The sequence below is a fragment of the Punica granatum genome, chromosome 8, assembly GCF_007655135.1.
Source record: "Punica granatum isolate Tunisia-2019 chromosome 8, ASM765513v2, whole genome shotgun sequence".
Lineage (NCBI taxonomy): Eukaryota > Viridiplantae > Streptophyta > Magnoliopsida > Myrtales > Lythraceae > Punica > Punica granatum.
The window spans coordinates 22,049,418-22,074,387 of NC_045134.1; the positions used below are offsets into that span (position 1 = coordinate 22,049,418).

Sequence of the window (24,970 nt, forward strand, 5' to 3'; positions counted from 1 at the left end):
AATTGGAAGAGTGATCCCACAATTTCTTTCAAAGATTAGTTAGTCAAAAAGTTATGAAAAGTCGCTACCTGCTGTCATTCACTTTCAGAGTTCACTCAGGACTGCACATTACTTGCATTATTAAAGAGATCTATCACTAGTTCATCTTTGTCCCTGTTCTTCTTAATTCTTCCAATGATCATCAATCCGTTGGCTGCAACTATGGCCGAAGCGGTTCTCGCGAGCGTTGTGGAGTCCGTCACCGGACACCTTCTTTCCCTTGTCTCTCAGGAGATCGGACTAGCACGCGGTGTCAGCGCTGAGCTCGTGAAACTCCAGACCACTGTCTCAATCATCGGTGGTGTGCTTCGTGAGGCTGACAGGAGACCAGTTGAGGCTGAAGATACGAAGGAATGGCTCAAGAACTTGAAAGAGTTGTTCTACGATGCGGATGATCTGCTGGATGACTTCTCTACTGAAGTTTTGCGCCGTCGGAGAGTGACGGGAGGAGTTGAGCGGATCTTCAATGAGGTCAGTATCTTCTTCTCCTCTTCCAACCAGTTCCTTTATCCAAGGGAGGTGGCTGATCGAGTCAAGGAGATTAGGGAGAGGATCGATGCAATTTGGAATATTAGAAGCTCCCGTTTTCAGCTCGAGGGAAATAATAATCTGATGGGGAGTTCGGTAGAGAACCGAGCTAGGCCGGAAACTATTCCGTTCAAGTCTGACCCGTATGTGATTGGACGAGAAAGTTATTGAGTTCTTACTCAATCCTGATTTTCAGGAGAATGTTTCTGTCCTCCCAATCGTGGGTGTGGGAGGTCTAGGGAAAACGACATTGGCACGACTTGTGTTCAACGATGACAAGGTGACGGAATATTTCGAGATGAAGCTACTTTGGGTCTGTGTGTCTATCAATTTCAATGTGGAGGATATTCTGAGGAAGATAGTACGAGAATGCACCCCCAGTAACAACGAAGGAATTGCAAATCTCCGCATGAGTGAGTTGCTAGAAAAGCTGAAAATATGGATCGATGGAAAGAAGTTCTTACTTGTTTTAGATGATGTGTGGAAGGACAATCGGACTAAATGGTTGGAACTTCGAGAATTTCTCATGAGCGGTGCCAAAGGAAGTAAAATATTGGTGACCGCTCGCTATCCTCGTGTGGCGGAAACTATGACTCGAGAATTTCATGAATTGAGTGGCTTACCTGACGATGATTCGCTCTCTCTGTTGATGCAAATGGCAATGAAGGAGGAGCGCGAGTGGAAAAATCAAAATCTAGAAAAGATTGCGAGAGAAATTGTGAAGAAGTGTGCGGGAGTTCCCCTTGCAATTAAGACGATTGGGCGACTGTTAGTGTATTCTGGATGTACGGAAGGACATTGGTTGTATTTCAAGGATAATGATTTGTCTTCGATAAATCAAGAAGAATGTGACATTATGCCAACGCTTAAGTTGAGTTATGATTTTCTGCCATCGCATTTGAAACCGTGCTTTGCTTATTGCAGCTTATTTCCTCAAGATTATGTACTAGAACCACGTGAGCTTGTCTATCTTTGGATGGCACAGGGATTTATTAATAAACCTCGAGGCAGTGGGAAAACCCTTGAAGAAGTAGGTTATGATTATTTCAAGGAGTTGCTTTCGAGATCCTTTTTCCAAGACATAAAAGAAGATTTGTACGGCGACATTATGAGCTGCAGAATGCATGATCTGATGCATGACCTCGCACGGCTAGTAGCAGGAGATAATTGCATCACCATTGATAGCTCACGTGAAGGGAAGTTCCAAGGAGGAGCTCGCCATGTAACTACCGATGATCTGAATGTGTTCAATGGATTTGAGGGAGAGAGAAGAATAAGGTCCCTGTTTCTTATATTTAAAAAGTGGATTGATACTGCTGTTCTGGATGTTTCATGTTTTAGAAGTCTACGGGCGCTGCGTATTCGTTGGGCCAAAATAACGGAGATTTCACGTTCCATTGGTAAACTCAAGCATTTAAGGAGCCTTGATCTCTCAGGGAATGATGGGTTAAGGTGTCTTCCGGATTCCATAAGCATGTTGTGCAATTTGGAGAACCTTAATCTCACAGAATGTTGGGATCTAGAAGGATTACCAAGTGGCATTACGAAGTTGGTCAATTTGAGGCAGCTCAGTGTGAGTGGATGCGAGAATTTAACACATATGCCGAGAGGGATGGGGACGTTGACTAATTTGCAAAAGTTAGACGTATTTGTAGTAGGGGAGGAATCGAACCAAAATGCTGCAGGGCTAAACGAGCTGAGCAGACTTATTGGATTGAAGAAAGAGTTGACTATTCGAAGATTGGAAAGAGTGGGGAGTAGTAGTATTTCGAGCGAGGTGGATGCTTCCTTCTCAATGGAGAAGTTAGCTGATCTTCAATGTTTGGTACTAAGTTGTTCCGTCCACCACAGAGATACAAGCAATGACGAAGAAGTTTTAGAAAGACTTCGACCCCATCCATATCTAAAGGGATTGAGGATAAAAGCATATTGGGGTGCCAGGCTTCCATCCTGGATCTCTCAACTGCATAGACTAGTTCAGATTGAGATTGCAGGTTGTCACAGATGCAGGCAGCTATCACCTGTGGATCACCTCCCTTTCCTCAAAAGAATCTCCTTGCGGGGTTTGAGTAATTTGGAGCATATAGAATTATCGGAGGGTGGGAGGATGCCACAGTCTAATTTCTTTCCATCCTTGGAAGAAATAGAGCTGGAGTATTTGCCTGAATTCAAGGGATGGGAGTGGGAGAGGAGGGGCAATAGAATTGAAGAGGAGGATGGCGATTCTTCTTCTTCTTCTTTGTTAATGCTCCACAGCTTCTCCGACAAGGTCAAGGTCAAGATAGATTGCTGCTCAAGATTCTCATACATGCATGGTCAACAGCTACTACAACTAACGAGATGGAGGATGAAGGATGTAACTGCACTCCTACTCCACCAAAACGATCCACTACTTCTTCCCCTTGGCCCCCAACGACCGATGGCAGTGCTGGTGCCTACTGATCCATCTCCATCGACTGATTCTCTATCTCTCACCGCACTGACTTCCCTCTCCATCAGCTATATTGAGGATGCAGAGCACTTGCCCGTGGAGTTGTTTCAGTCCCTCCCATCTCTCCACGTACTATATATTAGGAATTGCCCACGATTGAAAGCACTCCCTTTGAGGGCAATCCTCCGACACCTACCCACCCTTGAGACGCTGGCAATTGCTAACTGTACAAAGCTTGATTTATCCACTGAGAACGGTGACGACGACGACGGTGGTGGTAATGCTGAAGGCATGACCGATCTTTTGCAACTACAGGGCCATCATAAACTTCGCCATCTAAGTATCCTGGGAGTTCATAAGACGGAGTGTTTGCCTGGGTGGTTCCAGTACTTCTCCAACCTCCAAATTTTAACCATTACGGATTGCAAGGGTTTGAAGTCTCTTCTGCCTGGAAGACTGATTCTTCCGCTTCTCACCAGCCTCGACTCGTTGGTGCTATCCTACTGTCCAGAACTTGACTTATCAATAGGGGAGTCAGAAGACATGCCGATGGCGGCTTATTCTCAGTTCACTAAACTCCGCGAGTTGGAATTCTACGAGATAGAAAAAATGGAGACTCTCCCGTGGTGGATTCAGCACCTCACTAACCTTGAATCTTTAGTGATCATTTCCTGCGAGAATCTGAAGGCTTTGCCTGAGTGGTTTCCCAATCTCACCTCACTCGAACATCTTGCAATTTGTTCCTGCGGGGAGGAGCTGACAAGAAGGTGCCAAGGGAAAAACGGAGGAGGAGAGGACTGGCCTAAGATTTCTCACATACCGCATGTAGAAGTAGAAAGATGACTGAAGTGTGATGGATCCTCCCCCACTCACTGCCTCCAATAAAGGTCATATACATATCTCAACTCATTCTCATCTGTATTTCTTGCTTGCTTAAGCATTTGTATAATATGATGAGTCAAAAAGAAGTGGACCATCCCTCCCTCATTCTCCATCCTTTACGTGTGTTGCCTCTTGCACTTGAGAATAGTCATATACATTTTTCACAATAACTAAAAATAAAAGAAAAAAGTGAACGGATCGATACGACTCATTAGCGTCATGGCCTTCTCTTTTACCATTTCGGTCCGATTGCATTTGCAGGAGTCATCGGTGTTAGATCGATTGAATGTGGTGTTGCTTTTCCATTCTCCTAATGAAGAGTTTTCTGTGCTAAATCTAATTTGAACATTGTTGCAGCTCGTGGTTGTTCGCGCTGACTTGAATGGGCACCTCAAGTCTCTATGAGACTATTCCCTTCTCTAGCAAAGGGAGATGCCTTCCAGGTGGGAGATGCTTAAATCATTTGGTTTTTCATCAAATTCTTTCTTTTATTTGTGGTCTGCAGGAGACCTTTTTGTCCCAATAGAGAAATTTCATAGTTTACTTGTTTCTTGTACGTAGCTTCTGAAAGTGGATGCTCTTTACTCGATTCAGCCTTCAAATGTTTTTAGTATTAGCTGATTGATACTTTAATCATGCTCTGGTTTGCTGATGCGCTTGCCACCTTGCCTGTCAACTGCTGTAGCTGATCACTCCCCTTTCAGCTAGTGGATTGTTGTAACATGAAGTCCAAAATTCTAGTTGTGCTGTTATTGCACTTCGTATGACTGATATTTATTTTGGATATGTATGTATGTATGTATGTATGTATGTACATTTGTTTTGCTAAAAATCTGGCAAACGTCAATCTGCAGATGATATGAAGGGCCTATATCCATCATAGTTTCTCATTGCAGGCTGTCATTTATATAGACTTCCTTTGGGAGCTTGGCAACAAATTTACTCAACTTGCTCCCATGGTTCTCGATTGATCCCCTCCTGGCAGCTCAAACTATCAACAATAGGCTTCAGGAATACGAAAAGGATTGGTATTTAAAGCTGTCATGCTCAGAGGCCGCTTGCACGATTCGATGCTCCTCAGATCAGCTCCACTGAATAAATGGTGTAACAGCTGATTTTTTTAAGACTCTTGTGAATCTAGTTTAAGAAGATATATCAAGAAAAGGCCAAAATCTATTTTGGCTTGATTTATGTTCTCCTGAAATTAAGGTTCAATTAAGTTTTGCCTTCTCCGGAAATAAAAATCTCTACTTATTCTGTTGTTTCTTATTTGTAATCCTAATCCTCTTGATTAATCATTTTCTCAAATATAATGAAGGCTCCTCTGACATGGGCATCAAGTCATGTACCACCAACTTGCATTGTGGATGGTTTATGGGATTTCACAAGACCGGCATGGAGAGTTCTTCATTAGATGGTGGGAATATTGTACCTTAATTACAAAGATAGCATCAATACCAATAGTTTAACTTTTGGTTCATTAGGCTTTGGATTTAAATGTTCGAATATTTCTCCATAGCGACATGCTAATTGCAATTTGGTGAAGGGAATAGAGCTGTTATAGGATCATCTATGGCTTCTTTGAGGTCTAAGGCTTGAAGTAATGATCCAAAACTTCTTCGAGGTCTTCTTTACTATAGCCTGCTATACGATCATCTGCTTCCCTCTTTTAATCATCCAATTCTTCCAAAGCATGAGATTGCTTTTGTATTTTTATTTTTTGTTAATTGATGCTCAGGTGCAATATAGGGACTTCCTATTGCATGGCAGGTTGTTTACATCTTCTCATGCTATTTTGTAGGATATGCTGCCTCAGTAAATACATATATGCGTGTCGCAGAATCAGTTTTATTTGCTCGTAAAGCTGTCAGGGTTCCCAACCCCTTCCTTTCGGTTTCAAGATTCTATATCTCATATGCAAATGCCAAAGGCTCTCAAAAAGTTCAAGGGTTCACACGCCAGTTTCTTTTCCAAAAGGAGCCATTAGTAGACTTAAAGCTGAGCGGACTCCGAAGATGATTTACTTCCACAGTCTGAGGCTGATAAGATTGAAGCAATGCTTCGGGACTGAAAGGTTTTATTTGCAATACCTGATGTCAAAAAGATAATTCTTTGTGTCCGATGCAAGGATGATTTTTTCTTGAATTTAGTATATGGCCATCTCTTTTACCAATTCAGTCCGATTACATTTGCAGGAGTCCTTGGAGTTTCATAAGAGATCGTTTGAATGTGCTGTTGACTCTATACGAGCTATAGAAGCCAGTCATCTTTGGCAGGTGATGAAAGTGTAATCTTTTCCATTCTCCTAATCAAGAGTTTACTGTGCTAAATTTGAACAATTTTGCAGCTTCTGGTTGGTCGTGCTGACTTGAATGGGCAGCTTAAGGCTCCAAAAGACTGTTTCCTTCTAGCAAAGGGAGATTTCTTCCAGGTGAGACATGGTTATATTATTTGGTTTTTCATTGAATTCTTTCTTTTATTTGTTGTCGGCAGGACACAACTTCGTCCCAATATAGAAATTTCATATTTCACCTGGTTCTTGTAGTTTCTGAAAGTGGATGCTCTCTGCTTGATTCAGTATTAGAATGTTTTCAATACCAACTAATTAATACTTTAATCATGCTCTGCAACGCCAGTGCTTTCTTGAGGAAAGTCAGCAACTGATGCGCTTGGCACCTCGTCGGTCAACTCCTGAAGCTGAACTTATGGTCCCCTTTCAACTGGTGGGTTGTTGTAACATGAATTCCAAAATTATAGAGATGTTGTTATTGCACTTCGTATGTCGATTTTATTTCAGAGCATAATAAACCAAATTGCATCTATGTCCCCTGCAGGCAGCAATAAAGACCATAAATGAGGAAGACAAATATTCAAGAAGTGCTCTCCAAGTGAGATTCTCGTCACCATTTGGAACTTACTAACATCCAAGTTCTGCAGAAATACTTGATATTATTGACCTTCTTTGATGTAACACTGAGAACATTCCAGTTATCAAAAGGTTTTCTAGTATCTGCTGCAGCCTAAATGGATACAAATGGAATTAGATAAATCATGGGCCTCTGTGATGCATCAAGACCACTGAGGATTTGCCAAGCATAAAAGTGATAATACAAACTCAATGCCTCAGCAGCATAGGCAGCCCTTTGAACCTATGTGGCTTGTTAGGGAGCACATGGCACTCCAGATCAGAAATCTTCAGTTTGATTGTCAAAACTCTTTCTGTAGGTTGATGTCAATAGAATCCCAATGGAATGTTCTGCAAGGACACATTCATGACTCTTATGACTTCACGGAACTCGTACGGTTCCATCAAGAGTAAGCAAGATTTGCTTCTTCTGTCCTTCACAAAGCATTGTATGGGAAATCTATTGGTTGTTTACAGCTTTTATTAAAAGATATAGATCAATAACACAAATAGGACTGATTGGGTTATATTGAATGTTAAACCTGTAGAATTTCATCATTTGCAGGTACTTGTCGACTTTAATTTCAAAGTCATTCTTAGATACTGGTTCTGCGTTGAGGATACTGACAGCATAATGAAACTACGCCCCTAGTTCTACTGGAACATTGAGAACCAAGAAAGCTTCACAAATTCATCTGAACTGGAGCACATTACAGAGGTAAGAAGAGCGCTATTTTTCTGCATGAAAAGATTTAGATCATTAATAAGAATAAAGACTGATTGGTTTATGTTACCGGATATGCTAGTATGTCCAATAGTTAAATCATCCAACTTTGATGTTAAACCTTTAGAATTTCATCATCTGCAGTTTCTTGTCGGCTTTAATTTCGGTTCTTCAAAGATATTGGCTCTGTGTCGAGGATATTGGACAACATAATGAAACTATGCCTCCGATTCTGCTAGAACATTGAGAACCAAGAAAGCTTCACGCATTCATTTGAACTGGAGCACATTACAGTGGTAAGACGCTCTACCTTTCATATAAATTCAATCTGCCTTTGTATGAGAGCAAGTATCACCACACTGGCTAAGGATTTTGGGTTCAATTTGCTCTTGTTTTTGCACGATTCTTGCATCAGAGTAGACACTCATGACTTAATTGATATAAACTTTGAACTGGTTCACTTTGCAAAAGATCTGACCAAACCATTCCTAGTATAACATATAATATATCTATATAGAATATATAGATATAATGTATATTTGCTTATTCATATTATTATTTTGACAAGCCTCATTCTTAGAAAAAAACATGACACCAAGACTCTTTTCATTCAATTGAAACTTAATTACATGAAGTTTAATGTTAATTCAACCCATATGCCCACAAGATGTACATAATCAATCTTTTTTCCCCTCAGTGAGATGTATATGGTCAATTTTGATTTCACAATGATAACCTATAAACTCTTGCATCCTGGTTATCTAATCCCTAACCACCTCAGGGAAAACCTCAAGGGATCCAACCTACTTGTGTAACAGTTACTTATTCCTAGGTGAGACAGCACGAAAGCACATTTCTTAGACCAACAATAGCACCATTAACAGTAGCATCACTTGAAAGATTTGTTACTACGAGTAAGAGAGAGCACGAAAGCATTAGCAGTATAATATCTGAGATACCAGCTCTAAGAAATAATGACCATTTTGGTCAGTTGGAGAGAAGCAAGTCTGATATGGATTGTGTGGTTCTGAAGACCACAGTTGACCACCAACAGGGATAGTGTTTCTGCTGAATCGCTTGAATTTGTAGCCTCAAAGCATCCCAGAACAGAAATCGTCGCTGATGAAATTAGGATTTCCAGAACAAGCACAGATGAAGAACTTCGTCAGGTATGTGGCTGTATTATTTACTTTTTATGACTTATTTTCTTATAATTTACAGGAAGGGTGCTCTAGTAAAGTAAAACGAACCTTTTGAATGGTTAAGAAGCTTAATGCAAAGAAGGCAATATCATCCCTTACTCAACGATTGCTAACTCTATTAAACCATGGAAGTGTCAATGAAGATTATAGTGGTTAGGAAGTAACACCAGAATACTGATTGTTGTGGAATTTTTGCATTCTTCATTCAATTTCAGTACACCATGGCTACATTGAAATCTTCATGCTTGTGATTAGATGGATCATCTCTGTGACAGGAATTAGCTGAGCTGCAGAGAGCAGCGCCTCTTAAGGATGAGGTTTCAAGCTGCAAGCCTATTGAGAGCACGGGAGAAGATATATTAGTTGCAGATACTTTGTCACGACCTTCACTGACTGTCTCAGATGTTAAAGTTCCTTGCTCAAGTCAAAAGATATTTTCCAAGTTACAATTTTCTTTTCAAGACCTACTAGCACGAATGCAGAAGAAATTGTTAAGATTACAGTCCAGTGGCTATACAAGCAAAGAGCAAGTCTGAAAAGGTCTAATATACATCTTCATATGTACATTCATCGGAGTTTACGCTATATTTCTTACTTTAGAGTTATTAATGGTCATTTAGCTACTATGCTGCTGCAACACTTGAACTTTCCCAGCCAGAGAATGAGGAGCAAAAAGCAAGGGCTTTAGCTGCAACCACGACTGAACTTGAATGGCGATTCGACAAAAAAGATTTTGGTCAAATGAAGGTCATTTTCACCTCTGCTTAGTTTCTAAATATTGATGCCCATTTGCTTCAGCTGGTATATTTTTGTATGATCGACCCGTTTGTGGTAGCTTCACCACTTTCTAGTGTGATTGAGCTATTGCCTATTAATGCTTGCGTTTCCAAATTATAGTGAAATGTTGATCTGCTTTGATAATGATATTTCTACTCCTTCTATGTAGGTAATTGGGCAATTCAATCTTGGGTTTATCGTTGGAAAGTTGGATGAAGATTTATTTATTGTAGATCAGGTAACTTTCTTCGATATCTTTAAGCCCTCGACCTCTTAAATCAGATCTGTATGGATGCTTCTTTTTTTTTTTAATACTAACCTTGAATTTCATGAGATGAGATGGTTGTTTAATACAAATTCATTTCTTGCAGCATGCAGCTGATGAGAAATGTAACTATGAACGGCTATTGCAATCAACCATGTTCAATCGACTGCCTTTATTGAGGCGAGAAGTTGAATTATACTTTGCTGGATCCTCGCGAATTTTCTAACAGCCTGCTGCTGAAGCGGGCCACCAAATTGTTGTCTTGAATCAATCATTGTTGCTTGAATCAATGCTGATGCTGCATTGAGTGTTTGAAAAGTGTGGATGGCATAATACTTCCTTGTAGACAACAATATTCTTTTGTAGTTAAATTCTCTATAAGAAGAAATATGAGTTCCTGTTTACATTATTACAATGGGAACTTCTGAAATTATGCAGAGCAGTTTACAGTCGACAGCAGGAATGGAGCAAAATCAGATTTGTCGTTACCTTTAAGCAATCATACTCGAGATGACAAAGTTTACAGAAGCCAAGCAACCTCAAGTCAAACAGATACTAGTGAAAAATATGTACAGAGGAGACCGCGTTCATCTTCGCTCGTGAGTTGGACCTCCTTCCTGTAGAGAAAACGAGCTGCCTCAGATTTCCCATAATGGTGGATCAGTCTTCTATTTCAAAACCATGAAGTGAAGATCAATGGGGAAGTCTCTCGGTTTACACAGTCTGGACTCTCAATGCAGCTAGAGATGCACAAACTTGTTAGGTATGGGCAGGCACTGCACACCATCTGTATGCTCCTAACCGATCAGCAATTAAACACTCAGTATGGACAACATGCCTACTTTGAAGAATCTGTTATTTTACCCCACGACACCGTTCTGCCACCTCAGTACGTGGCAACGAGAGTGCTAGGAATATCTGATAAATACCCATAATTATGTGTAAAGCAAGGATTCTTAGCAAGTCCATTGAAGCAGAAAATTTTTCTTGATACTAAAATCGTATGAGCGACTCTTTCTATATTCAGTTTGAAGAGTGGTCGAGCAAGTTCAAGTCTAAAGGTTCGAGTTTGCTATTCCATACCAAGGAGGGCAAATGCAAATCAGTTTCCCAACTTCAAGGTCTACATTGCTGCAAATTCTTGGACTAAATATAACTGTCCTCTCTCCTCTCCAATGCGAAACCGATTCAAGGCTCTGTGGCTCCTGCAGTCTCTGCAGGTAACCAAGACAGTCATTATTAACTGCAGATACTTCCAGAACAATCACCCAAATGACAAATAAAAAACAACAATCTGAATAAATATGAAAATAAATCCTTTTTGATGAATAAATTTGCATTTATGAGGTTTGAAAGTCTAACGTTATGCTAAATGTTCAAAAAAGTATGTCATCTTTGAGTGTGTGCATCAGGCTTCAGTAGAAAAACAAGGTGGCGTCTTAAACATAAATAAAGCTATCTTAACATCAAAGTTAATGCTTTGATGGTCTTTATTTAGATTCCTCCAATGGTCTTTTCTCTTCCATTGGATTGTACAGATTCCTGGCCGAAACACCCATTTCAATCCCTTCACTCCTTGTAGATTTTTCTATTTTCTCTCTTCCTGCTGTTGTCTTGGTCTTGGTCTTGATTTCTTCATCGGGACTGTATTTTTGGACATACATACTCTTTCTGGGTATTTCGGTTCTTGGTTGCTCTCTTCCTGCAGAACACTCTCTCTCTCTCTCTGGGTTTTCTGCAGAGGAGGAGGAGGCTTAGATGCCCAGCAGCGTATACTGTATAGCCGCCCCCGTCAAAGCTTTGAACAGAAATTGATCTTTTCTTTCTTTGTTTTTTTTTTTGCACAAATTTTTTGCAATTATTTTCTGACCTTTCTTGTCCATAAGATTTTCATCGTCCGACCGTTTTCCCGTCGATTTTAGTATAAACTTTGTTTTACGAGGAAGGAAGAATAGATGGGCAAGCAAGGCCCTTGCCATCACTGTGGAGTTACAAGTGAGTTGTTGGTTCCTCCCATGTTTTTCGACTGACAGTGTTCTACAAAAGATTTTTCTGGGTAGTTTGTGGATGTGATGAATTGATAGTTAAGTTCTATAAATCATGGAATTCAAATTGCAGTGAAATCTTTTTTTTGCTTGAGTTATACTAGTGGTTGTTCCCTTTTGGTTTGTCATTCATTGTCTCAACCGTCCATGACTTGTTAATGCTCCACAGCTTCTCCGACAAGGTCAAGGTCAAGATAGATTGCTGCTCAAGATTCTCATACATGCATGGTCAACAGCTACTACAACTAACGAGATGGTGGATGAAGGATGTAACTGCACTCCTACTCCACCAAAACGATCCACTACTTCTTCCCCTTGGCCCCCAACGACCGATGGCAGTGCTGGTGCCTACTGATCCATCTCCATCGACTGATTCTCTATCTCTCACCGCACTGACTTCCCTCTCCATCAGCTATATTGAGGATGCAGAGCACTTGCCCGTGGAGTTGTTTCAGTCCCTCCCATCTCTCCAGGTACTATATATTAGGAATTGCCCACGATTGAAAGCACTCCCTTTGAGGGCAATCCTCCGACACCTACCCACCCTTGAAACGCTGGCAATTGCTAACTGTACAAAGCTTGATTTATCCACCGAGGATGATGACGGCGACGATGATGGTGGTAATGCTGAAGGCATGACCGATCTTTTGCAGCTACAGGGCCATAATAAACTTCGCCGTCTAACTATCACATCAATTCATGAGACGGAGTGTTTGCCTGGGTGGTTCCAGTATCTCTCCAACCTGGAACATTTAAATATTAGAAACTGCAAAGGCTTGAAGTCTCTGCCTGGAAGAGTGATTCTTCCGCTTTTCACCACCCTCAAGTCGTTGGAACTATACCGCTGTCTAGAACTTGACTTATCGACAGGGGAGTCAGAAGAAGATGAAGAAGACATGTCGATGCTGCCTAATTTACAATTCCCCAAGCTCCGCAAGTTGGAAATTCGTATATACCAAAACTGGAGACTCTTCCGTGGTGGGTTCAGCACCTCATTTACCTTGAATCTTCAGTCATCATATCCTGCAAGAATCTGAAGGCTTTACCTGAGTGGTTGCCCAACCTCATCTCAATCGAAGATCTTAGGATTTCATTCTGTGGGAACAAGCTGACAAGAAGGGGCCAAGAAAATACAGGAGAGGACTGGCCCAAGATTTCTCACATCCCGAATGTAGAAGTAGATTACGTAGAAGAAGAAGAAGAAGAAGAATGGATATGACTGAATCGGATCCTCCCTCGCTAAATGCCTCCAAAGGTCATATACATATCTCATTCTCATCTGTAGTCTATTCTTGCTTGCTTATACATTTGCACGATATGATGATGACCCATATATTTCTTACAATAATTAAAACTAAAAAAAAAATGAAAGGATCCATAGGACTCATTTGCCTACTTTCATAAAGAGTTTGAATTGTTGTCTATGTTGTTACTCATATTCTTTTATGTACAATACTCATATTCTCGGATAGAAAAGGAAGGAAAGAATAATACAACTGTCAATCAATACTCGTAGTTTGCATTGGGTTCGTTGCTAACTGTGCTACTAAATTAAGTTTATGTCTCTGTAGGAATATTGCTGGATTCACTTGTGAATTGATTGTATAACATTTATGCACGTTCTCCAAGTTTTATCCACTCTTGTTTGTTTACATTTGTCTATAAATTAATTTATGATACATATTATATTGTTCTTCAGGCAGGAAGAAGGGTGTACAGTATGGATCATCGCAGACAGATATCTCCAAAGAATTGGCTCGCTTGTCAACTGATGATATATCTTTCACATATTGGCACCTGGGATTTCATATATATATGGTAAGCTTTCTATACGTGTGAGACCCGGTATTTGCACACACACAGATATATATATATATATATATACATATGCTTATATATATATATATATATTATGTAGAAGTTGCTGGAGAGAAAAAAAAAAAAAAAAGAGGGAATGGAGCCATGGGCTCCACGTGACCCCAAGCTATTCCCCTCACCTTCCACCGCCTTATCATTCTTTCATTCATTTATTTATTTTTCTTTCTTTTCTCCTCTGTTCTGTTTCGGGGGGGAAGGGAAGAAAAAGAAGAAACAGAGAGTGAGGAGAGGCAGAGAGGGAGAGAGAGGGATCTGAGCAAACTCGAGGAAGACGACCGAGTCGAACCAATTTTGAAAGGGAAAATGACTAAACTTGGGATTCTTGATTAGTAAGTTGATTCTCCTAACCCTAGACGCTCTTATTCATTGAGTTTAGGTGCGAATGGAGCCATTTTCTTCTTCGTTTCAGTTCGGTTTCGGGTTCTAACTATTGATATGGATTTTGCTATAAATTGATGTTTTGTGATTTATGATTTACTATCAAGCATCTCTAGAGTCGATTGGTCTTGTTTTTAAACCGATTAGGTTATGGATGTTGAGGGAGCAAAAAGATTAATAAAGTTAATGGGTTATACAGTTATATAAGAATTGAAATGTTCGGCTTATCTAATTGCTATTGAGTGTATAGACTTGACTGATTGGGTTCATATTTTGATTTTATGAGATTGTTTAAATGAAAGCGTGATAGGGTTCAATGTAGGATTGAGTTCATGTTTTCATCTTATGTATGATGATTCCAATTGACGTAATTGGTTGGGTAAAAGATAGATATGTCTATGGATTTAGCTATGATTAATTTGTCTTGAGCTGAAGGAATTAGAATAAATGAGATTATTATGCTTTGTAAGGGTCAATGGAGGAGTTTGACTAGTATTATTGGTGTTAGTTTACGGCCAAAATATCCAATTGGGTCTTGAACCTTGCTATTGGGTGTAAGAATAAATTTTCTTGAGAATGTACTCTGATGATTTTAATTTATTCTTGTGTTTGATTCGATATATCTTGTTGTAAATTAATCGATAATGAATTGCCTAAAGTACTAAATTGGAAAATGAATTGGTTAATTAGCTAGAGTTAGAAGTAATAGTTGAATCAATATTTTCTTTTGAGTGGAAAGCTAGGAAGCAGGGGAAATGCTCGTATGGAGTTATTGTCGATATATCAACTGATTTGCAAATTATTCACGTTCATTTGCTTAGACAAATTTTGGGTAGGAAGCTATATAATTGATGATTTGAGAAAGACCAGAAGCTAGCCACTGATTATCTTTCATTCTTTGATTGTTTTCATTTTTGCTTTTCTTTCAGATATATATGGGTTCATTCCCTTGATGGTATAACTTAATTTAGAGTCAGTACCTTCAAGCTATATTTCCACCTGTTCTCTTTTCAAATAATATTGTTGGTTTTGTTGGATTCCTATGTCTTGGTTACCATTTCAGCTTGGTAAATTTGTAAATTTGAATATAATAGATTATGGAATAGAACTGGTTATTTGTTAAAGGAAAGCTAGTTGCTGCCCAAGTTATCTTTTATTTGAATAACTTATTCATTACTTATGATAAAAGATTGAAGTTGGTTAATTCTCGAGATTCTCAAGGGCAAAAGTTGACGAGACTGAAAGCAAGCATTTTGAAGGCTCAATTCAGTGGACCATACGTTGGGTGTTCGGTGAGTACTTCATTCCATTGTGAAATGATATATATATATATATATTATGTGAGTATTATATTCCTTTGTGAAATGATATATATATATATATATTATATGAATACAAGTTATACGGAGTATTATTTAAGAAGAATATTGTGATAGATATAGATTAAGAAATCGGTTTTGCTATGTTGTGTGAAGAGATTTGAGAGATATTGCCCTATTATGTTTCATTTTGGCTTGAGATATGCGATGTTATTGTGCATGCTGATCATGTATGAGTTATGCGATGATAATATGAAGTAATCTGTTGGGATTGTGCTTGTGTATATTGATATCGTCTGATCGTTTATAGCCATGGGACCGCTGATCCGGCGATATATAAAATAGACGTCTAGACCGCTGATCCGGCGGGATATAAAATGGACGCCTAGACCGCTGATCCGGCGGGATACAAAAAGGGACGTCTAGACCGCTGATCCGGCGGGATACAAAAAGGGACGCCTAGACCGTTGACCCGGCGGGATACAAAAAAGGGACGTCTAGACTGCTGATCCAGCGGGATATAAAATGGACGCCTAGACCGCTGATCCGGCGGGATACAAAAAGGGACGCCTAGACCGCTGATCCGGCGGGATACAAAAGGGACGCCTAGACCGCTGAACCGGCGGGATATAAAATGGACGCCTAGACTCCTACTGCCGGAGGATAATGGGCAGCCCCCGCTTATGAGAAATGAAATGAGGAATTTGTGGATGAGTGCGGGGTCACGGTACCGTCATAACTCTGTTGCGAGGAAATGCAACCCTATGGCTATATTGATTGGTTGTGTTGTTTATTGTTTGTCTGGTATGATTGTTGGAGATGTGATGATTGTTGAGATTGTTGGAGATGTGATGATTGTTGAAACTGTCTACGGATGTTCTGTGAAAGCCGTGTGGTTGCTAGAGTTCGATATGTCAGGTGGTTGTGTTGTGAAGTGGAATGCTAATGAATGGATATTTGATATTTATGGGCTATTGGATATTAGCGAAATGGTTGGAAGAGTTGTGTGTATTTGTTGGTAGGATTTAAATTTAGTTACCCTATTGAATAAAATTATTTTTGTATAATATGTATAAAATATACCGTATATCTGTGCGAGGGAGCGAATAGTTGGATTAGATGTGATTGTACTGTCTATTTGAATATTCGGTTGTTAGCAGTTAAATATTTATTTAATAAATAGTTCATTTTGCTTTGGAATATAGTGCTCACTGAGATGCAGCTCACACCCTGCATATATTTTTCCAGATAAACTTCTAGCTGCGCGGAAGGACTACTTTTTGATATCGGGGATCAGCTCGGAGAATTAGGTAGGGAATTTAGTTATATGATAAGTATTCTTTTTGCATAGAACGTATTTGTATATGTTACGACCTGAAATTTTTGTGTAGTTGGTTTAGTGATGTGGTTAAAGAGAAAATACTCTCTTTGAGATGTATATACATATTAGAGCTTGCTGGATTGGATATATATATTTAGGCCTTATGGAACGTAGGTTTAGATGTGAATAGTTTGTGTGATAATGGATATTGACCAAATTTAGGGGAAGTTCTGTCGAAATTTCGGGTCGTGACAATACGTCTTTTATTTTTAATTTTATATTTCTTAGTTGATATTTTCATTCTTTTCATGGCCTGATAAGTTTATAAGAGTGTCGGGAGTTTGCATTTATATGACCATTGCATTTATGTTTCTGCATTGAATGGGATGCAGAGCAACCACAATGATTTTCTATAAGCTATCATACTTAAGATAAGTACTTATTGCATCAGGCGTTTAATTTTGAGCAACTTCATTAGTATATAGGTTTGTTGTTCTGTTTTTCCAGGGCTTGATACAACTCAGAAATCACGAGTTTTCATGACTAAGTAGTATTGGCTTGGTGGTACGTACAACCATGTTGGCTATTATTCTATTGCCCGTTCCTTAGTTTCGACATTTGTCATTTTGACATCTAATTGCAATTTGGTAAAAGGAATAGAGCTACAGTTTTGGCATCGACTCCATCTTGTGGGTCTCTAATACATGGCAGGTTGTTTACTTCTTGTTATGCTATCTTGTAGGATATGCTGCCTGAATACATACGTATGCATCCCGCAGAATCAGTTTTTGCTGGTAAAGCTGTCAGGGTTCTTCGTGAACCCAGCCCATCATTTCGGTTTTAAGATTCTATATCTCATCTGCAAATGCCCCAAAGCTCTCAGAAAGTTCAAGGGTGCACAGGCCAATTTCTTTTCCAGAAGGAACCATTAGTAGACTTAAAGCTGACCGGAGAGGATTTACTTCCATAGTCCGAGGCTAGTAAGATTGAAGCAATGCTTCGGGACTTAAAAGGTTTACTATCGCAATTCTTGTTGACATTTTGACCTTAAAAGATCGTTCTTCGTATCAGGATGCAATAATAATTTTCTCTTTTATTTAGTATCATGGCCTTCTCTTTTACCAATTTGGTCCGATTGCATCTGCAGGAGTCATCAGAATTTCATAAGATATCATTTGAATGTGCTGTTCACTCTATACAAGCTATTGCAGCAAGTCATCTTTGGCAGGTGATGAAAGTGTAAGCTTTTCCATACTCCTAGTCAAGAGTTTACTGTGCTAAATTTGAACAATTTTGCAGCTTGTGGTTGTTGGTGCTCACTTAAATGGGCAGCTTAAGGCCCTAAAAGACCGTTTCCTTCTAACAAAGGGAGATTTCTTCCAGGGGACATGGTTATATTATTTGGTTTTTCATTAAATTCTTTCTTTTATTTGTTGTCAGCAGGACACAACTTTGTCCCAATATAGAAATTTCATATTTCACCTTGTTCTTGTAGTTTCTGAAAGCGGATGCTCTCTGCTCGATTCAGTATTAGAATGTTTTTAATACCGACTGATTAATACTTTAATCATGAAGCTGAACTTATGGTCCCCTTTCAGCTGGTGGGTTGTTGTAACATGAATTCCAAAATTATAAAGATGCTGTTATTGCACTTTGTATGTTGATTTTATTTCAAAGCATAAGAAACCAAATTGCATCTATGTCCCCCTCAGGCAGCAATAAAGAACATAAATGAGGAAGAAAAATATTCATGAAGAGTATCCCTGTGGTTAGTTCCACTTGTTGATAGTTTTATTGATTGTTGTATTATAGCAATTGAACTTGAGTTTCACGGGCAGATATATCCGTGGTAGCTGACTTTAATCTTCTCCTTCAGTGAAGTGATGAATCTTCGATCAATTTATTCTTGTAAGTTATACTGCATGTCAGCAAATACTTCCTCAGCAGCGTCCCTTGATGGATGGGATAGTATATATCTGGATTATTTTGTCGATCGGCCCCTAGGACTGTTCTTTACTCAAGAAGTGCTCTCCAAGTGAGATTCTCGTCACCATTTGGAACTTACTAGCATCTAAGTTCTGCAGAAATACTTGATATTATTGACCTTCATTGATGTGACATTGAGAACAAATGGAATTAGATAAGTCATGGGCCTTTGTGATGCATCAAGACCACCGAGGATTTGCCAAGCATAAAAGTGATAACACAAACTCAATGCCTCAGCAGCATAGGCAGCCCTTTGAACCTATGTGGCTTGTTAGGGAGCACATGGCATTCCTGATCAGAAATCTTCAGTTTGATTGTCAAAACTTTTTCTGTAGGTTGATGTCAAAGAATCCCAATGGAATGTTCTGCAAGGACACATTCACGACTCTTATGACTTCACGGAACTTGTACGGTTCCATCAAGAGTAAGCAAGATTTGCTTCTTTTGTTCTTCTAAAAGCGTTCTATGGGAAATCTATTGGTTGCTCAAAGCTTTTATTAAAAGATATAGATCATTAACACGAATAGGATTGATTGGGTTATATTGCATGTTAAACCTGTAGAATTTCATCATCTGCAGGTACTTGTCGGCTTTAATTTCAGAGTCATTCTTAGATATTGTTTCTATGTCGAGGATACTGGGCAGCATAATGAAAGTATGCCCCCAGTTCTACTGGAACATTGAGAACCAAGAATGCTTCAAGAATTCATCTGAGCTGGAGCACAATACAGAGGTAAGAAGAGCGCTATGTTTCTTATATGTTCTATCTGCCTTTGTATGAGAGCAAGTATCACCAAACTCAGACACTGGCTAAGGATTTTGGGTTCACTTTGCTCTTTCTTTTGCATGATTCTTGCATCAGTAGCCACTAGTGACCTAATTGATATATATACAACTTTGAGCTGGTTCACTTTCCAAAACATGTTACAAAACCATTTCTAGTTTTCTAAAAGCCCTTTGCTATTGTCTGCTAATACTCATTCAGGAATTTAACAAGAAATCGAACTCCTTGTACACCATTCTCCATAGTAGCCGACTAGCTGGGAGTCAAAGGGCCCCACTCCTGAGACGTCTCCTTTTGCTTTTGGTTTTAGTCTTAATAATAATGTTCTGATGAGACAACTATTCCCTTTCTGTTGTCAGGCAACTGCAAGAGATCTTAATGTTGTTAGACCTCGGCCTGCACTCCTTGTCCTCAATCCACAACAGAACAGAAATTAGAACTATGACATCTACAATTATGTTATCATGCCCGGGCTCTCATATTCTTCTGTTGAGCGTGTCTTGCATTTTCAATGTTTTGCGGACAATTGGAGTTGTGGAGACTTGTTAGAACGAGTGTGGAATCGAAGAAGATTGAGGGAGAGGACAATTGAACTGCAAGGAATGCATCTGAGAGGAGGAAGCTACGGCTATGACGGATCTGCACAAGCTGCAGATTTTATCTGAGAGGATGAGGCCCAGGCTGTCCGTGCGGAAGCCTAGACCGTCCGTATACTTCGTCTACTAGTTTGGACAGACCTAAAGCATGCTTTTTAACCTTAATCACTCTGTTAAATCATTGATCTATTGGGGAGTGTTGGTGAGTTTGAGAGCTTTTGTATAGGGGGTTAGGATTAATTTCACACTCAGTCGATTTTCCTCCACTTTGTGCTCTTGATCATTGCTCATAATGAAAGAAATCGAAGCCTCCTCTACCTGTGGATGTTTCCCTCTTGATCAGATCGATAGAGAGGGTTTTACCATGTAATTCTCGTGTGTCGATCTTATCTTCCCTTGCTCTATTTCCTTGCTGATTTGAGTTGATCCCTAGCATCTTCAGTCATCGATATCCATTTCCCCTATATTGTCCAACTGATGAGAGCGTCAAAGCTCAGAAGCTTGTGTTGCTAGTTGAATGTAACTGCGATGGATGATTTAGTCAACTAGAAGAAAACTAGAACTGTGCTGACATTTCAACGGGGATCCTGTTCAGGTTTCTTTCAAGTGCATTGCTCCGGTGAACTTGGATTCGGCTGGTTTATCTGATTACGCGGTTTTGACCTTGGGTCCTCCCTTAAATCTCAGTTGGCTAGGTTGGATCACTCTCCATACATCGGGTCTTGTGGCTACTGAAATTTCATAGTTTACCTGGTTCTTGTAGCTACTGAAAGTAGGTGCTCTCTACTTGACTAATACTTTAATCATGCTCTGCTATGTCAGTGTTTTCTCGAGGAAAGTAGGCAATTGATGCGCTTGCCACCTTGTCAGTCAGCTGCTGAGGCTGATCTTATAGTCCCCTTTAAGCTGGTGGGTTGTTGTACCATGAATTCCAAAATTATAGATATGTTGTTATTGCAATTTGTATGCTGATTTTATATTAGAGGTATAAGAAGCCAAATTGCCTCTATGTCCCTTGCAGGCAGCAATAAAGACCACAAGTGAGGAAGACAAATATTTTTCCAAGAGTATCTCTGCCGTTAGTTCCACTTGTTGACGGTTTTAATGGTTGTTATTAAGGATTGTCGTACCATAGTTGTTGAAAATTTAAACTTCGTTCTCTTTCATTTAAGTGATCAATCTTCGATCACTCTTCCATGAAAAATTTCAGAGGGAGATCTACCTGTAGTAGCTGACCTTAGTCTTCTATGTCAGTGAAGTGATGAATCTTCGATCAATTTATCCTTGTGAGTTATACTGCATGTTATTAACGATACTCTTATTCTGATTTTCTAGAATGCCTTCTTTTGGACTCCCTGTCAGCAAATACTTCCTCGGAAGCGTCCCTTGATGGATGGGATGGTATCTCTCTGGATTATTCTATTGATTGGCCAATAGGACTGTTCTTTACTCAAGAAGTGCTCTCCAAGTAAGATTCTCATAACCGGAATTTGGAACTTATTAACACCCTAGTTGTAGTTCTGCAGAAATACTCGAAATTGTTTACATTCTTTGCTGTGACAGTGAGAATGTTGTAGGTTTTCCGGTATCTGCTGCGGCATAAATGGGCACAACTGGAATTAGATAAATCATGGGCCTCTGTGATGCATGAAGAGAACAGAGCATTTGCCAAGCATAACAGTGATAATACAAACTCAACCCCTCAGCAGCATAGGCAGCACTTCAAACCTATGTGGCGGGTAAGGGAGCACATGGTTGTCCTGATCAGAAATCTTTAGTTTTATATCCAGGTTGTTAATGCCAGAGAAAGTTCTCTAATATATCATTTTCTCACTCTCTGTCATCATGTTATGCAATTGAATCTCTATTAACTGGAAATTACCTAATATAATATTTTCTCACACCGGGTGCTGTGTTAAAAGTTTGAAAACAGCTGATTGTGAGGCATGGAATTTCTTTTCCTTAAATAAATTTTCCTGAAACTGCATTAATAAATGTATATGGCTTGATTGCCAAAACGTGTTCTGCAGGTTGATGTCATAGAATCCCAATGGAATGTTCTGCAAGGACGCATACAAGACTCTCATGACTTCACAGAACTTGTAGGCTTCCATCAAGAATTTCATCATGTGCAGGTACTTATCGGCTTTAATTTCACAGTCATTCTTAGATAATAGTTCTGTGTCAAGGATACTAGACAGCATAATGAAACAATGCCTCCAGTTCTGCTGGAACATTGAGAACCAAGAAAGCTTCGTGAATTCATCTGAACTGGAGCACATTGTGGAGGTAAGAAGCTCTATCTTTCATATATATATATATATATATATTCAATCTGCCTTTGTATGAGAGCAAGTGTCGCCAACGTTGGACAGTGGCTAAGGCTTTTGGGTTCTTGCTCTTGTTTCTGCACGATTCTTGCTTCAGTGCAGCCACTCGTGACTTAACTGATATATACGACATTGGGCTGGTTCACTTTGCAAAAGATGTGACAAAATCGTTCCTGGTTCTCAAAATGCTCTTTGCTACTGTATTATATACTCTTTCAGGAATTTAACAAGAAATCGAATTCCTTGTACACCATTCTCCGTAGTAGCCGACTAGCAGGGAGTCAGAGGGTCCCATTCCTGAGGCGTTTCCTTTTGCGTCTCAATTTCAATTCTTTCTTTATGGTAAAGGTTTCCTGAGAAGAGCATGATAGTGCCCCAGCTTGTTTTCTGTTTTAGTCATAATAATGTTTCGCTGAGACAACTAACTCCTTTCTGTTGTCAGGCAACCACAAGAGGTGTTCTCAATGTCGTCAGACCTCGGCCTGCTCTCCTGGTTCTAAATCCACAATAGAACAGAAAACAGAACTGATCACATCTACTATTATGTGCTCGTGTTTTACTGCCCAGGCTATCTCATGTTCTTCGTTCATCGATACCCGTTTCCTCTATCGTCCACTTGTCTCATCTGAGTGCGTCAAAGCTGTTGCTTGTTGAATATGACTGCGATGGATGATTGGGTCAACTAGTATACAAAAACTATTTTGGCATTTCAACGGTAATCCCGTTCAGGTTTCTTTCAAGTGCATAGCTCCGGTGAACTTGGAGTCGGCTGGTTCTTCTACCGAAGCAGTTTTGAGCTGAGGTCCACCTTGAACTCTCAGTTGGGTAGGTTGCATCACTCCCCATATATCGGGTCCGGCAAACTTCGTTCACTCAGGTGTTACAATAGAGGAAATCCTTGTAGAGCACGGGGCTGTTGGGTTCATTTGAGTTAATTGGGTTCGCATTTTGTAAGCTGAGGTTTTGTTTGCCTGTAAATTTGATTTGTGAGATTAATTTGTAGAGTTATGCGCAATTCATTTTGTAAACTGAGGTTATGTGCAGATCGTGCGTGCACACGTGTGTTGCATTTATGTTTCCCTTAAGCTATTGACCATGGAAAAACTGGTAGAAGGTGAAATTTCAAATTTGTGGATCTCGTATCTGTGGCACAAGTTCGAATCAATTAATTATAGAATTATTCGAATTTAATGACCCACCAGCGATCTCTATGATCGTCTTGATGAGAAAAGCTTTTCTCGATGTCTAATGTTGGAAGTCAGTGGAGTCGAGATGTTTAGCCTTTCATTCAATGGAAAGCCGAGGTGAAGGGTGTTAACCTGCCCGGGTAACACATGCATGTCTTCATTTAATTTGTTTTCATATATTGAAAGAGAACTGATACGATATTTATCGGATAGACGGAGATTCCCCAACCTAATTGAGAACAACTTATTGAGCTAGACGAGCAATAACATCCAACCTTTTATGCCCTTAGAAAATGATAATGGGATTTACTGCTCGAGATGAGGTCGCTGCCAACTATTAAGAAGTTGATGACCTTGAGTGGAGAGGGATTTCAACCCCCAAAGCTCGAGTCTTCCCCTCTATTGATGCGTCAAAAAACTTTAAAAGTACCACTAAAAAAAGAGGATGCCAAATAGTGTGGTACAGTGGGAGTTCCGCCAATATTTTAGTCAAGGTTGAAAGTAACGTCTGATGTTACCGACAAACCATAAACAGTGGCGGTGGCGGCCGGTATTGGCCCCTTTGCTTGAGCCTTCCCTGTTCTTTTTAATTTATTAAGAGAAGGGAGGAACCCGTTCAATGGGAGCCCAGAGCCGGCCACCAATCCTCCAATTGAGGATGCCTACATGTTCAATGGTGCAGGCGGCCTCAATTGGATTTGGTGGTGACCTGCATTTGACCCCATTACCCGGACTTTTCCACTCTCTCTCTAAAGCTTAGAGAAGGGAGAGGAAGACACGAGTAGTGGTGGATCATCGGCGGACACCATTGCTCTAGTCGGGATTGAGGACAACTATTGAAGCCGACAACAACCTTGATCATGAACCTCGCACACTTGCGCAAGGAGAGATTGGGAGTGGTGTCCCAATTTTCTTCTGCGCACTCAAGTCAGCTTGAGCATTATGTGAGAGTATAAGCGCGTAATTTCTTAAATAAAAAGACATTTATCCTTTTATATAAGTAATTATAGATATATTTTGGATTTTCTTATTTTCGTTTAACTTTTTGTTTTTCAATTTTCACCTATAAAATTTATGTTATACTATTTTAAAAATAATTCTATTATCAAAAGAGGAGGTAGCGTAGTGACGGGCACCATCGCGTAACTAAGAGATTCTAAATTCGATATCCAGTGAGATTACTCGTACTTTTTTTATCAACTATTGAGATTTATATTTCATTGCACTAAAACCACGGGTCTCCCTTACAATAAAAAATGATCATTACATTAAGGGCATGATTGTAAACTTACACAAAAATAAGAATCCACCTCCCCTCCCTATTCTCTCTCTCTTTCTCCCCCCTAATTAATAACAATCAATGTGGCTCTTTGTTGTTGCTGTCGTCATTATT

The 24,970-nt window shown here is 39.7% G+C and overlaps 2 protein-coding genes across 16 annotated transcripts in view; both read left to right on the forward strand.

Annotated features, from left to right (window-relative positions):
- The first annotated feature begins 23 nt into the window (after window positions 1–23).
- The window catches only part of LOC116215983 (putative disease resistance protein RGA4), a 198,359-nt gene continuing 173,412 nt past the window's right edge, over window positions 24–24,970 (forward strand). The window contains exons 1-17 of one of the 15 annotated variants that reach the window (XM_031551831.1): window positions 29–510; window positions 764–3,885; window positions 4,238–4,323; window positions 4,735–5,297; window positions 5,682–5,954; window positions 6,076–6,156; window positions 6,228–6,311; window positions 6,517–6,603; window positions 6,715–6,768; window positions 7,106–7,195; window positions 7,351–7,503; window positions 7,654–7,805; window positions 8,543–8,678; window positions 8,987–9,251; window positions 9,332–9,458; window positions 9,658–9,726; window positions 9,860–10,157. In XM_031551831.1, the coding sequence (XP_031407691.1) occupies window positions 175–510; window positions 764–3,841 (3,414 nt within the window). In that variant the 5' untranslated portion in view covers window positions 29–174 and the 3' untranslated portion in view covers window positions 3,842–3,885; window positions 4,238–4,323; window positions 4,735–5,297; ... (11 more) ...; window positions 9,658–9,726; window positions 9,860–10,157. Of the gene's footprint in view, window positions 511–763; window positions 3,886–4,237; window positions 4,324–4,734; window positions 5,298–5,681; window positions 5,955–6,075; window positions 6,157–6,227; window positions 6,312–6,516; window positions 6,604–6,714; window positions 7,196–7,350; window positions 7,504–7,653; window positions 7,806–8,500; window positions 8,679–8,986; window positions 9,252–9,331; window positions 9,459–9,657; window positions 9,727–9,859; window positions 10,158–12,026; window positions 12,272–12,451; window positions 13,054–13,497; window positions 13,617–15,275; window positions 15,347–16,621; window positions 16,684–17,201; window positions 17,259–17,436; window positions 17,708–17,841; window positions 17,934–17,993; window positions 18,346–18,570; window positions 18,730–19,015; window positions 19,105–19,259; window positions 19,414–19,823; window positions 20,372–24,970 lie in introns of those variants that run through there. The other 14 variants (XM_031551835.1, XM_031551833.1, XM_031551836.1 and 11 more) reach the window with 14 other exon arrangements.
- Window positions 16,180–23,191, forward strand: LOC116188842 (gamma-tubulin complex component 4-like). The gene is made up of 14 exons (XM_031518303.1): window positions 16,180–16,365; window positions 17,437–17,502; window positions 19,016–19,104; window positions 19,260–19,413; window positions 20,656–20,715; window positions 20,883–20,969; window positions 21,082–21,138; window positions 21,396–21,461; window positions 21,638–21,799; window positions 22,091–22,195; window positions 22,284–22,349; window positions 22,610–22,732; window positions 22,833–22,883; window positions 23,120–23,191. Exons 1-14 carry the CDS (start codon window positions 16,180–16,182, stop codon window positions 23,189–23,191), a joined length of 1,344 nt encoding a protein of 447 aa, XP_031374163.1.

What these genes read in the sequence shown, in the direction of transcription:
- LOC116188842 (XM_031518303.1), top strand. Translation starts at nt 16,180, where the DNA reads ATGATTGTTGGAGATGTGATGATTGTTGAGATTGTTGGAGATGTGATG. An exon ending in CTTGTACGGTTCCATCAAGA is followed by an intron (nt 19,105 to 19,259) that starts GTAAGCAAGATT and finishes CATCATCTGCAG; the next exon opens with GTACTTGTCGGCTTTAATTT. An exon ending in AGCTGGAGCACAATACAGAG is followed by an intron (nt 19,414 to 20,655) that starts GTAAGAAGAGCG and finishes GATCCTGTTCAG; the next exon opens with GTTTCTTTCAAGTGCATTGC.